This window comes from Phodopus roborovskii, unplaced genomic scaffold, assembly GCF_943737965.1.
Source record: "Phodopus roborovskii unplaced genomic scaffold, PHOROB, whole genome shotgun sequence".
Taxonomy (NCBI): Eukaryota; Metazoa; Chordata; class Mammalia; order Rodentia; family Cricetidae; genus Phodopus; species Phodopus roborovskii.
In genome coordinates, this window is record NW_026125739.1 from 782265 (window position 1) to 796102 (window position 13838).

The following is a 13838-nucleotide window of genomic DNA, read 5'->3' on the forward strand; positions in this document are numbered from 1 at the left end:
GTCATTCATGCTAATATTAGAATACTCTTGGGGTACCTCAGCTGCCATGGCCTCCTTCTTTTTCATGGCTCAGGTTCAATTCACTTCCTTGACCTCTTTGGCTAATAAGATGCCTTATTGCGATCCAGGGTGTACTCATTGCCCTCTGCCTCATCTCCCCTAATTCAACTTGCATTTATTATCCTATCTACAGGAAGCCATAAGGCCCACCCATCCTCTACACAACTATGTCCCCCAGGCCCAGCCTAGAACCTCATAATATAACTCTAGGTAACATTAACCGAGTTTCAGAAACACGTGAAAATTATTCTGGTCTTTTTTTGCTTCCCTGTGGTTTATTTTCCAAATTATTTTGTTTCTTTCGTCTTTTTGTTTCATTTTGTTGTTTTGTCTCTTTAACATGTGTGCCTCCTTCCAGAAGCTAGTTTTGGCCATGTAAGAGAAGACCCATGTCTGTCACCAATGTGTATCTGAAGAGCTCAACTCTGTTAGTTACATCTTGCCTTTGTGAATGTAGGGCAGGTGGGGCTTCCTCTAGGAGAAGGCTGCCCTGCTCCTATTCCCTTGAGGATTGCTGACTAACTGGGGAATGCTCCTCTCTGGGGGCAGGGGTAGGGTAAGCACTGATGCTTTTCTTGCCCATATGAAGTAAGAGACATGGCAGAATTGCCCAAGAGAGCTTTCCAAGTGCTATATCCCAGTTAATTGTGCAAAGCTATCCCAGAGCCCTCCTCCTAGAACCTACAGACTTGAACTTTGGGGCTGCACTAGAAGCTAACTCTGTTAGCATGCAACTTGTAATTTTCTTTCACCTGTACCCATGCAAATATAACCAGCACAGGTGCTTTCTGTCTTCTAGAAACTATTTAGTATGTCTTGAACAATTGATTTCTATGTTAAAGTACTATGTGGTAACTCTGTTAGAAAGTCCCCTCAGCACAGGAGGCTCATGCCATGGGGAGAAGTGATTTCTGCATATTTTCTCTCTGTCCAGGGGTTCCACACCTGTTACTGCACATTACCTCCTTCCTACCTCTTGTGATATTGGCCAGCTTGAGCACAGACAAATGAGAAAACCAAGGCTCAGAGTTAAGAAGCTGTTTGATCAAGCTGAGTATGTGGAGGTGGAAATAATTCTGGAGCATCCTTATAGATGTAGTTAAAACAGGAACAGATTTAAAAAAAAAAAGAGGCAGACATGGCTGGACACCTGCACCTGGTCAGCTCAGTAGTCTGCATCATGTTTCAACACCAGATGCACCAGGCAGAAAGCAGGAATGCAGACAGAGGAGCAGGAATTCGTGAGAGCACAGATGAGGGAAGCAGGGAGGTGACTGACAGATGTGAGATACGATAGACAGGCAGTGAGGCAGAGAGCAAGTCAAAGACAAGAAAGAAATGGGGGAGATACAGAGGCAGCAAGCAGCAAGAAAAGGACAAGGGTAAGAAAGCTTAGGAGAGGGTTATAGGGGAAAAGAGACAGAGGAAGATGAGCCAAAGGCACAGAGACATACAGAACATACACAGATAAGACATGTGGTGAGAGAAATGGCAAAGAGAAAGATGGACTGGAGAGATGGACTGGAGAGAGATAAACAGTGTGTGAGGACCAAAAAAAACAGAAGAGAGATGCTGAGACAGAAAGCCAGGTTATATACAGGAAAGGGAAAGAGGAAGGAAGGGCAGAAGAGAGGGAGTGAGGGAAAAGACAGACCAGATAAACAGGAATATCAAGGGGCTGATAGAATGACAAATGCAAAAAGAGGAAAAAAGAGAGCATCCTGGCAAACTCCAGCCCTCTTCCCACTCTCCAAAACTATGTTACCTCACATCAAGTGCTAAGCCTCTCTGTGACTCTGTTTCCCCACCCACAAATGGAGCATAAGCAATTTCACTGGTTCTGTGATAATTAATGATTCTAGTATATCTGAAATGATTTGTACAATGATTGTCTGGTAGAATGAATATATTAAGTGTCAGTTAAGAAGAATGGAGATGCACTATGTGGAATAACGGAGCCAGAAGTCAGGTCACAGGGGTCACACAGAAGGGAGCAGCATGGGAGAGCAAATCCAAGAACAAAGAGGGAGGCAGGGAGATATCTGAAACTGAGTTCTAATCCTAGGTCTATCCATCTTCAGACTCAGCCCTCTCCTGATGTTCAGAAAATTAAACATGAAAATTAAATGGTGCAGTTACAGCATGAAAACACCAACTGTCTTACCTCACTTGTCAGGGATCACATGAAGAAAAAGTTAATTCTGTGTTCAGTCCAGCACAAAATTGCAAACTTACTTAAAATGTTACAAAGGTCTTTTCTGTGTAAGTTATTTACTAATAAACTCCACTTCCATTTACTGGCCTGGTGAATCCATATATCCACTCCATTAACCACCTACTTGCTGTATTCTTACCACACTGCCTCCATGTCCACTGTCACTTGACCAAGGTACCAGACTCACCCAGCAGAGAACACTGTGCCCTCCTCCTGTGGTCTGAGGAGAAGCTCAGTATCCATGGAGGGGAAACACAGGAGTCCTGAGAACCCAGAGTTGAACAGTGTACCCATACCCTTTAGGCACCTTTAAGCCCATGACGCCTCTCCCAAGGAACTCTATCAAAGGTCTGGTTGCCTCAGGGTACTAAGAGGAATCAAGTTCTAAAAGTAACCCAACCTAGAGATCCTTGACAGCAAACTATGGGAATCCTTCTGCACCAGGTGCCTGAGATCTAAGGATTCTGAGTAGTTTAACCATAAATATTGAGCCAATGAACCAAGGAACGCACTTCTGTATGTCTGATTCGCAGGGGATATGCACAGAGGACATCCAAAAGACTACATAACAACTCTAAAAAAAGGCCCTTGGAGGGTGACTGGCTGGCTGACTGACTGATAACTTCATATGAGGCAGTGTCAGGGATATTCACTTTGTCTCCTTCTGTGGCACTGACCACGCCCATTGGGGGTGGAGCCAGGGGCGGAAGTGACCTGTGGAAGGAGGTCTGAGGAGGAGCTCGGGGACATTCTCTTGCTGGCAGGTTGCAGAGAGGAGAGCATGCAGTGGAACTTGCTAGTGTTCATCTGTTTAGGTTGTAAGTTATTTCTCCCTGAATAAACATCTGTTCGGCCTATTTGTTTATCCTGATCCTTATTTAATCGCAATATCTGAGTACCTCACGTTACCTGATAGGCCTTGGTTTTAACTTCATAAAACAGCATATCCCTTAAGCGTCTATGAAGCATCTCCCACATGTCAACTCTTATGCTTTCTTTCATGAATCTTTTGACCTCATAGCCATTTCCTGAGACAGGTAGTGTTATTACTGGTGAATAAATTGGACCTTGAGGTCTGAAAACTTAAAACCTCATCCAAGGTCTCTGGCTCTTAGAGCAACCACCAGAGGCACAGTCCAGGTTATCTGACTCCAAAGCTGGGACACTTCTCATTTCACTAGACTGACCTCATCCTAAGTTGTCCTGCCAATGCAGAACATCATCACAGTCTTAGAAGGTCAGTGTTCACAGCCACCCACAGCTGTCTGCATATGGCCTTCCAGGTAGCACCAGGCCTCACAGCATGTCATCATTGGTACCTATAGTGAGTTTGCCCCTCTCTGCACCTTAGTGGCTATATATTAGAGTCTGCTAATCATGCAGCCTGAAAAGTTCACTTGGGTTCCTCTGTCCCTCAAACACAGGGACCTCCTTGTCCTACAAAGACTTCAGCTATATCCCTCAGACACCTAGCAAACTCTTAAGGAAAGTCTGTTTGCAAATTATGGACAATATACCACAGTGACAGAGGAGAGGTGGATTCTCAGCCATTGAATGCTTGGATGAGACCCAGCAGCTGAAGGACCTGTCTGTCAGGAAAAGATGGAAACTTCCTTCCTACTGATAAAAGAAATCAAAGAGGTCCCTGAGAACTTTTATGGAGGAATAATTCTCAGCCTAGATACGGGGGGGGGGGGTGGATGGGGGGGTGGGGAGAGAGCTAAGCCCTATCCCAAAGACGTTACAGATTGATGATCCCTCATGGGGGGGCCTCCCTGGGGAGTGGATGGGGGTCAGTGAGGGGCATGGGAGGACGGGATGGAGAGGGAACTGGGATTGGTATGTAAAATAAGATTGTTTTTAATTCAAATACAAATTTATAAAATAAAAAAAATTGGGAAGGGACCTAATTCAGCATGTTGAATAGTTAGGAAAATGAATGTTCAGAGAAGAATCCAGCTAGTCCCACGCTGTCCTGCTTGGTAGCCAGAGTGGCAGAAGCCATTGTATCCTTATTTTTAGATGACATGATTCTAAACATGAAAGACTCTAAAGATCCCTCCAGAAAATTTCTCCAAATAATGAACATGTTAGTTCAAGTACAAAAATTACAGACAAAAAAAAGTAGTCTTCGGGTTGGAGAGTTAACTCAGCAGTTAAGAACACTGGCTATTTCAAGAAAAGCAGTGCCCATCTCCCTCTCCCCTGCCCCTACAGGAAAAGCTGCCTGGACCCATTCATGGGGGGAGGGGCAGAGTATTTTATATATGTGTATATGTATATATTTTAAACTCTGAACTGTCAACGAGACATTTCCTACTGATCTTGGCTGCCGTCTCTGTTGTCATTTCTGGCAATGGGAGGGCATGGGTGGGGTGGGATGAGACTAAAATGGTCTTCATATGCATAGAGTATTTGTGAGACTGTGTTTCTGTGTGTTTCTCTGTGTGTACGTGCTAGTATAGATGCACCTCTGGATAAGAAAGTGTTTCTGTGTGTGTGTGTGTGTGTGTGTATGTGTGTGTGTGTGTGTGTGTGTCTGTGTATGGAAGAAAAGGAGTCTGTCCTATAACTCACCTCAGTGTTTGTGAATTTGGAAAAAGGATTGGTAATAGCCTGGGAGATAGTTACTATGGCTTAATGGGCCAAGGCTGCCCCTCCCTGCCATCTTCTGCTGTGGAAACCACCTGATGTTTCCTATACCAGTTTGCCTCTGCTAAGGCCATGTATCTAAGCTGCTGCAGGTCTGTGCTGCCCAGCAGGAAAGTGGGAAGGGGCAGACAATAGTATGAGCCTTAAAGCTGTCCTTCGGTGGAAAATCATCCCCACTCATCTGGGGTGTGTTCCCTGGGTTCCAGGAAATGTCCTGAGATCTTTGTACCTGCATGTCTCTCCTGCCTTCCCTCGTGTCCTCTGGTCGCCCCATTTCCTTTGATTTCTCAGGTCTGCTCCCCTTCTGCCTCTACCCCTGGATCTGAGAAAGGGGCTACAGAAGGTTCTTTCTGCAACTGGCCCTCCAGCCCTTCCTAGCATGTCCAGGCCTTCTGGGATTAGTGTCCCTGAAGCCAATCATCTTCCTGTGGAGATTTTTCACTCTTACTAAGTTGGCCAGAATTTGTTCTGTTCGTGCTATTGGGTATTATTGTGCTGCCCCATCTTTTGACTCTTGAATGAAAGCCAGGGGTGGGGCTTCAGCCCAGCTGCCAGTCCCCCTTGAAGGCAAAGACATTTATTTGCCTGGACTGTGAAGATTTCTGGGGAGTGACATCACCCCTGCACACACACTGTCCTTATTCTAAAATTTGGTGCCAGGGTTTTAAGTTCCTGAGAGCGGTGCAAAGAACCCCATCTCTTGTTTGAATGCCCTGGACTATTACACGTGAGTGGAATGTTTTCATTTCAAACCAACTTTGAACACAACATGTGTTCTTCCCATTGCAAGTATTGGGAAATTGTTACAGACTGTGGGGGTTGTCAGTGCTGTCAGAGGTTGCCCAGGGTGCATTTTAGCACTGGGGCCACTCTACCCCTGTTTCTAACATTTACAGAATATTTTACAGGTTTCAGCAACAACCCCACTTGAATTTGCACCATGGGGGTGGCTTCAACATGACTGACCCAGCTTAAGACACACTGTGGAGGTTTTGTTTAATTAAAAAAAAATATATATATATATATATATATATATACATATATATATATATATATATATATTGAAAAACAAACAAAAAGAACACTGGCGACTCTTGCACAGGACCCAAGTTTGCTTCCCAGTACCTACATGGCAGCTCACACTTTGTAACTGTAGGTTGAAAGAATTGGAACCCTCTTCGGGATTCTATGTGCACTGAGGCACGCACATGGTGTGTTACATACATACAAGCAAACACACATTAAAAAATAAATAGATCTTTTTAAATACACCCAGCTTTCCTACAGCACAGACAAAGAGCAATTACAGGACATAGACCAGCATTTCTTAGGTGGCTGTGTGAAATATAATAGGTACATATGAGGAAACCTATAGGATTATGTCAGCATCTAGGCTGTGAATTCACCAGGATGGGGATATTGAAAAGAAATTTTCACTACATTCCAAGTGGATTGAAAGAAAATAAATTACTTAATGAAAACATCCCACACAGGACTGAGGAAACAGGGCTGTAGGAAGAGAGAGTGGGGTGCAGCTGCCAGGGTTTCCCTGGTACCAACTAGGCTTTCCAAGCTCTAATCCAGGAAACTTTGCCCGGGGAAGTCATATGTCTCCTTGGGCATGAGGCTGAAGGCCACAGCACCAAACTTCTGCCCTCCTGTGCAGATTGTTTTCATGGCATGAAGTGAGCTAGCACGTGCATACCTACCACACACGTGTACCTATAAACACACATACATGTACATATACACACATGAATTGAGTGAAAAGCCCCCAGCATTATTTCTCTTTTTTGTGGAAGTGGTATTGATTTCCCACTATGGACTTTAAATACCTTTTCTCCTTGAGCTCCCCTTTCACCTTGTTCTCCTTGGAGACCCTGGGAGGAAAAAATGACACACTTTACAATGTGGCCTCCCTGTGCCCACTCTCTGGAGGCCCCTGGAAAAACTTCAATGTCTCACTACGTCACCCATCTACAATTACCAGAAAGCCTAAATTGTTTCCTCAACCTGGACTTTAAACCCAAGAACTTTTAGATATGCTCCTGGGATATAGCCTGGGCTAAAGGTCCTCAAAGCTATGAAGAGGAACACATATCAGTTCACCTGACCAAGGGAAGACTACTACATCAGATTGCAGATTCCAGGCAGGAGCCACAACATGAACCCAGAAGTTCTAGTCCTCCTTATCAGCCACTGCTCTACCTACGCCAGGGATAAAACAGAGACCTATATTCACCTACCTTCCTCTCAGACCCTGTGCTATGAACCCTCACCCCCCTGTGGTCCCTCGCTCTCCTCCTTTTTCCTGAAGATTCTCAGATAGTATGCAAAAAAGGTGTGAGGCATAGCACATACTTTCCAGACTGATACTGATTCCAGGGATAACACATAGCATCTTTGATCTACAGAAGAGCATAAGGACCAAAGCCTTGAGATGACCATTTAAGGAAAAGGGGTCTGCAGGACCACCCAGTTCTAAAAGGTGAGAGAACAAAATAGAATCCTAGTTGCATCTAACAACTGCAGCCACGCATACTGACACCAGATGATCTCGTGTTTACACAAGACAATACATCTGTTTCGTTCAATAATATTTTTACAGTTTCTTTAATTTGTAGATTATCTCAAACTTTTTTTCACTGAGACTCAACAGTTTAGCGACCAAGAAGCCACTGTGCCCATTATGTGTCATACCTAAATGTGGTTTACCTCTTTAAACAAAGAACACGCTGATACCTGTCCAGCATCTCGCCTTGATGTGGGGGCTGTGGATTCTCTAGACTCCACCTTCCTTCCAGGATTAGGTGACTGTGCACTGTGCATGTGGGTAAAAATAATTTCTATCAAGTGTCATACACTCCTGCGTTCTGCCCTGCTTCGTTAGGGAAAAGAAACCCAGGAATGTGCATTTAAACTTGTTTCCCTATGACCCATGAGTCCCATAGCACTTAAGAATTTCTATTCTAAGTGGAACTAAGCTTCCCTTAACATCCAGCCAGCAAGTGATAACTATATAGACTGAGGTTAAAGGCAGGAGAGTCAGCTCCTAACACCTGCAAAGAGGGACAGAGCCACCTCCCAGACAAGTATTTTTACTTACTGGAGCGCCAACATGCCCAGCAGGTCCTGGCAATCCAGGAGGTCCCTGAGGTCCCTGCAAAAGAGAGTTCATTCCAAAGGATGAGATGGAAACAGGACAAGTACTTGTCAGCCAATGTTCATTTTAGAAGAACGAACTGCTTCCTATGTTATCTGTGCTACACACACTGCCTGTACAGCGATTCCCAGTAGATACTCCCTGACCTCTGCCTCATCACCCATGGCTGATCCTTCCACCTGATCCATGGTGTAGCCACAATCACAGGAAGGCATGCTCAACTTCAAGGAAAGGCTAATGGCATGGTTTCTGAGCCATTAAAAGCCCACAGGTAACAATCACACTTCCATTTGCCCCAAGTTCCTCAGCCTTCTCATGGGCTGACCCATATAGGTTGGTAGCTTCTGAATCTGCAGCTGATTGCTATGGCTGAAGTTATGGAGAAGCCACATGATTTGTACACTCAGAGCAAGTCAAAGAGTCTCCCAGAATTCAAAATTCTAATCCCACCCTGAGGACAACACATTTGTACATATCTGTGAGAAATTTGCTAGGAAAAAAAAAAGCACTTCGGTCAAAGCTATCCCAACTTTTATAAACTACACTATAGCAACAAAAATGTAGTAACACACACACACACACACACACACACACACACACTTATATGCTTTAGCACTTCGCTGATTTTAGTTGAAAACAAAGGAAACTAAGAAAGGATGCCTTGAGATATAAGTATGTAAAAGCTATATACATTACAATGACATCCAAATCACTGGCAACCAGGCACTAATTGAAGAGGAAAAGGAAGCTCTATCTGGATTTAGTGTGGAAAGATCCTTCAAGTTTCTATTGCTATAGTATGGACCAATTTATGTAAGAATGAAGGAGGAATATACATGCATAGACATATTCCCATATGTATAAAAGTTACATGAGAAACTAGGCAGAAACCTACCTAAGCAACTCATCAATATCTAAAGCAACTGGTTTTGAACCACTCAGAATATAAGCAGCCCCCAGCAATACTTACCCTCATGCCCACCTCTCCAGGCAGCCCCGGCTCTCCTAGCTCTCCTGGCTCCCCCTGTACAAAATCATTACAGGGTCACAGTCAGTACAATACAGGCCCCAGGTGCCTGGGTGTCCATTTCCTATAGCCCAGAACTCATCAGAAGTGAGATAACAGTGATGCAGATCTCCAGCAGAACTTACTCTCATGCCTTTACTGCCATCTCTTCCGGGTGGCCCAGGTGGGCCCAAGGATCCCTAAAATGAGAAAAAGAGAACACCAATTGATACAAGATAAAGGCAGCAATGGGGTAGTGGAGAAAGCATCAGGAAGGCTAGACCAAGAAAACCATGAATGTTCCTGTAGCCTCAACTATGCTCATGTTCTCCATGCCACCTTTGCCTATAGAATGTTTTCAAAGGCATATGAAGAGGCAAGAGAGACACAGAGCACAGAGGGAGGGAGATACCAGCTCCTGGAAACCTTAAGACTAAACCAAGTCACATGCACAACAGTGTTGCTGGCAAATGGTGGCCACTGTGGCCTTCCTTTATTGCACCATGGGCTCAGAAGCATAAGAGTTCAAGCATGAATCACACATGTGGAACAAAATGAGGAAGCTAAGACAGTAGGTAGTCAGCAATCCATATCTATCTGGGATTTGGAAAAGGGAGAGATATTCCACTGATCTCCAGGTTCACATATGTCTAATAGGGAAAGTTTCCCAAGAGGAAGGCTTGCTCTGAGTAAACAGTGGGTGTTTCTATGACCAGTCATTTTCTAGGACATGGGAGTCTGTATGGGGCCTTTTGGGGTTCGATTGTTATAATCATCTTCCCTGAGGTAAATCCAATGGCAAGGTGTCCTTGGCTTCCATTTACCCATCAGCAAAGTGGGGAGAAAACACCTTGTTGGGCTCTCCAGGGATAGAATGGCTAATCAGTTCAGGTAGAGGTGAGTCTTGAAGACACTGAGCACTAACAGAATGCAAATAATTACTGTCCTAATTAGGTCTGTTAGGGAAGAGTCAACATTGGTAATAAAGGTATAACAATTATGGTTTATTAAAGAAACAACAAAGACACTGCAACCCAGGGCTCGTCGTTAATGTATGTTTACCATGTGCCTAAACCTAGGTGCTCTGTAATCATCTCTGAATGTAACTCATCCTCACAATTAATGTTTATCTGCATTTCACTTAGTTCGTGAAATGAAAGCACAGGAAGGTGAAGCGATTTTCCCAAAGCCACAGCTTTTTCCATGGAAAGCGTGACTCCAGGCCCCAGAGAATGCCTTTTCACATAGCTGCAGCATCCGAACATGCAACAATCCAGTGATGCTTCATGATCCTACATACAGACCAAATGCTGTCATCAAAGAATACAGAGTGATCTCTCAGGACCACTCAGAAGCCCACATGGCAAGATTAGATAGGTCAGGGGAGTAAATGCTTGCCTACAATATAATAGCTCCCCTCTCTAGGGACCATGTTGTCTTCCTTCAGCCTCAGAAATCCCACTGCACTAGAAATATTGCAGTCTCTACATCGTGGGAGCCAGAACATCAGCATAGGGCCAAGTGGCTGAAATGGTGGTCAAATATAGGGAAAGATCAAACCCATATATTCTACCTGTCCCCAGGTCCCATGTTCCAGATCCCTTCCTTCACTGTTCATCCTTAACTCTATGTCCTTCTATCTTACAAAGTTAAGTCCAAAGTTTTCCAAAAGGTAAACTTAAAAGAATAAGTACTTCCTCTGAGAGGAATCCCCCCCCCACAAGAGTACTTCACTCAGAATGAAGTCTATTTGGGCACTTAGTGCGGAGTTCTCCTGACACACCAGTTACCTGCTTTAAATAGCACGTTCTTTGAAAGGTCTGTCTGTCTTCTGGCTCCTATAGATTTGGATATCATGCAGTTGAAAGCAGGAAGAAGTATCAGATGGGTTCCTGCCTTGGGAATAAAAGTGAGGGCAGAGGAAGCACAGTTGGTCCAAGGGGTGTCTAATAAAGGGATTCAGCGGTGTGACTGGTGACAATGCCAAAGAGAACTCTGAAGAGTTCCAGAACCTTTGTCTTTCTTCACAGCTGTTTCTTTTCTAGCTTGTTGGTTCATCACAGGGACACCCAGAGGTGACACTTGTAGTTTGGCCCATTACTTGGGAACTCTGAGATACAGAATCAAGAGGATAAGGACATGGCACCAGTTTCTGAAATGGCACAAGAGCTCTGCAGATGTTTCCCAGGGCATCAATCCTTTGGCTTTTAAGGAAAAGTTATGATAGACCTGTGTTCAAAAATGAGACTTGGCCCTATGGCCCACCTGAGCACAGTGAATAGCCCAGTGTAGAGGAAAGAGAATGGTCTCAAGAACTGGCATACCACAACTTTAAATTCTCTTATATATTTAGTCTTTATGGCCTAAGGCAGGCTAGTTACAGGCTCTGGTGTATCTTTGGGGACTCTATACTTTGCATGAGAAGTTGGACTGTCCAAGTCCATGGACAACTTGGCAGCTTAGGTTTAAATCACTGTCTAACAGAACTGATTCCATAATGATTTGATACAAGTGTGGGCTACCCCTCTCTGCATAATACTGAATGACTATTTTTAAGTGAGAACATGTAACAACTCCCCCTATGTCTCAATCTCACTCATATAAAAATGTGTTATAAATTTTTATTTGTTTCCAAATTAAAATATAGCATTTTTCCTTTTCCCTTTCCTCTCTCCATCCTGTCACATGTATGCCACTCACTTAACTTGCTCTCTTTCAAAATTATGACCTGTTTATTACATACATGTATGTAATTATTACATACATATATGTATTCATGTGTGTGTGTGTGTGTGTTCTTAAAAATCTTCCCAATCTATATAATGCTATTTGTATGCATATGATATTAGGGATGACCAATTGGAATGTTCTACTCTGGAGAAGACAATTTCTCCCACTTTTAGCATTCCTTAGTGACCTACAGTTCTTTGTTTGGGGTTGGGGCCCTGCAAGATTCTTTCCTTACAAGCTAGCATGTCTAGGAGTGTTGTCCTTGTTTATGCCTTGTTTAGGCAACCAATCTTATCAGACTTCATAAATACAGCTGTTCTGATATTTCTAGGAGATGCGATCTCACAGCAAACTTCCTATATGTCTGGCTCTTAATTTTTTCCCATCCTCTCTTCCTTGACAATACCTTGAGCCTTAGATGCAGAAGTTGTGTTACAGTGTGTTACTAAATCACTTCTCTGTATTTTGGTCAATTGTGGTTTACTGGAATGATCTCTGTCAGGCTAGACTCTGGTGCAAGATGTGCATGATCTGGCTAGGCTGAGAGGTTGGATGTGCTATGGAAGGGGCCTGTAGGTTGTGAGAAGCAAGGTTGTATTATCTTTATATCATTCAGATAACCAAGCCAGAAAACTGACATAACCTGAGTAAATTTCATCCTGAGATTACCATGATATACATATTCTCCATTACATGGACCCCATTCTTACAAAAAGAAGAGTCAATTTGGCACAGATACATCTTTCATGTTCTAGGGCATACTAATCTGACATTATAGAATACTGCCTTCCCACCACACTATGCTGCCTAAACAATTCCACACATTCACCTCCAGCTACCCTGAGGGTCTTTGAGAAGAGAAAATCACAACCTCAGGCAACCTGTTTATATTGCACTGAACTTCTCTCAATCCCAGTCTTATCATTTGCAAGATAGATTCATGCTGATTTCAGATGTGAAATGAGTGTGCTAATATCTTTTATACTATAAAATAATGTGGAAACTGAGGTATAGCTCAGTGATAGAGCACTTGCCTGACACGTGGAACTGCTTGGGCTTGATCGCCAGCATCAAAAGATATACCTATCCAGCTATATATGTTCTATGCATCTATCACCCAGCCAGCCATCCAGCCATCCACCTATCAGTCTGTCCCTGTTAAAAACTAACAACATGCCCTTCCCTGTGGTTAACAACTGACCCACTAAGAATGTGAAGGCAAGAGGACTAAGAGTTCAGAGTCAGACTTGGCTATACAATGAAATCCTGCTTCAAAAACAAAGTAAACCACAACCAAAAAGTGAGTAAGTAAGGAGTGGAGGAAAGACTGGATGCTGCTTCTAAATTGATACGGTCAGTATGGGAAGACACCTGAGGGGATCTGCTGAATGTCTACAGTGAAGTGTCAAAGGTAAACCAAAGCAGGCAGGTACGAAAAGGAAAAGGAAGAGAGACATCTGGACTTCCATGTATCTTCTGTAATTGTTAGCTTAGCAGAGCAACACATTTCCTCCCAAAGTCTAACATCTGTGTCCTGTTGCATGTACATAAATTGAAACCTAATCCCCATGCAGTAGTATCCAATATCAGGGCCCTTAGGGGTACAGGATTAATAGCTTCACAAAAGAGGCTCAAGGATGCTTGTTGACCTCTTTGATCATGTCAGGACATAGCCATAAGCTGCCATTTACAAAGCACACATCCTTCAGCTGATACCAACAGCAGGCATTGCCACCTCAGACTTCCCAGTCTTTAAATAGTGACCAATACATTTCTGTTCTGTTGTTTATGGTATTTATGGTTAAAAGATGCTGTGAGAGGGAGAATGACTTTTTTTTGAAGTATGGCTGTTGGTAGGTTCCTCATGTCCCAATGAATGATGCCACTTCTACAAGCATATAGGTAGTATTAACTGAATATGGGTAGCACTAATTGGACTCAGTGGGTTAAAATGAAGGGAAGAATGAGTGAATTAATGAATGAATAAATGAATGAACAAATAAATGAATGTG

The 13838-nt window shown here is 43.5% G+C and overlaps 1 protein-coding gene across 1 annotated transcript in view; it reads right to left on the reverse strand.

The window, feature by feature from the left end:
• The window catches only part of Col22a1 (collagen type XXII alpha 1 chain), a 245476-nt gene that overhangs the window by 174447 nt on the left and 57191 nt on the right, over positions 1 to 13838 (reverse strand). The window contains exons 12-15 of the mRNA XM_051178562.1: positions 9243 to 9296; positions 9061 to 9114; positions 8034 to 8087; positions 6763 to 6807 (exon numbers count right to left, since the gene is read on the reverse strand). Coding sequence (XP_051034519.1) covers positions 6763 to 6807; positions 8034 to 8087; positions 9061 to 9114; positions 9243 to 9296 — 207 coding nt within the window. The remainder of the gene's footprint in view (positions 1 to 6762; positions 6808 to 8033; positions 8088 to 9060; positions 9115 to 9242; positions 9297 to 13838) is intronic.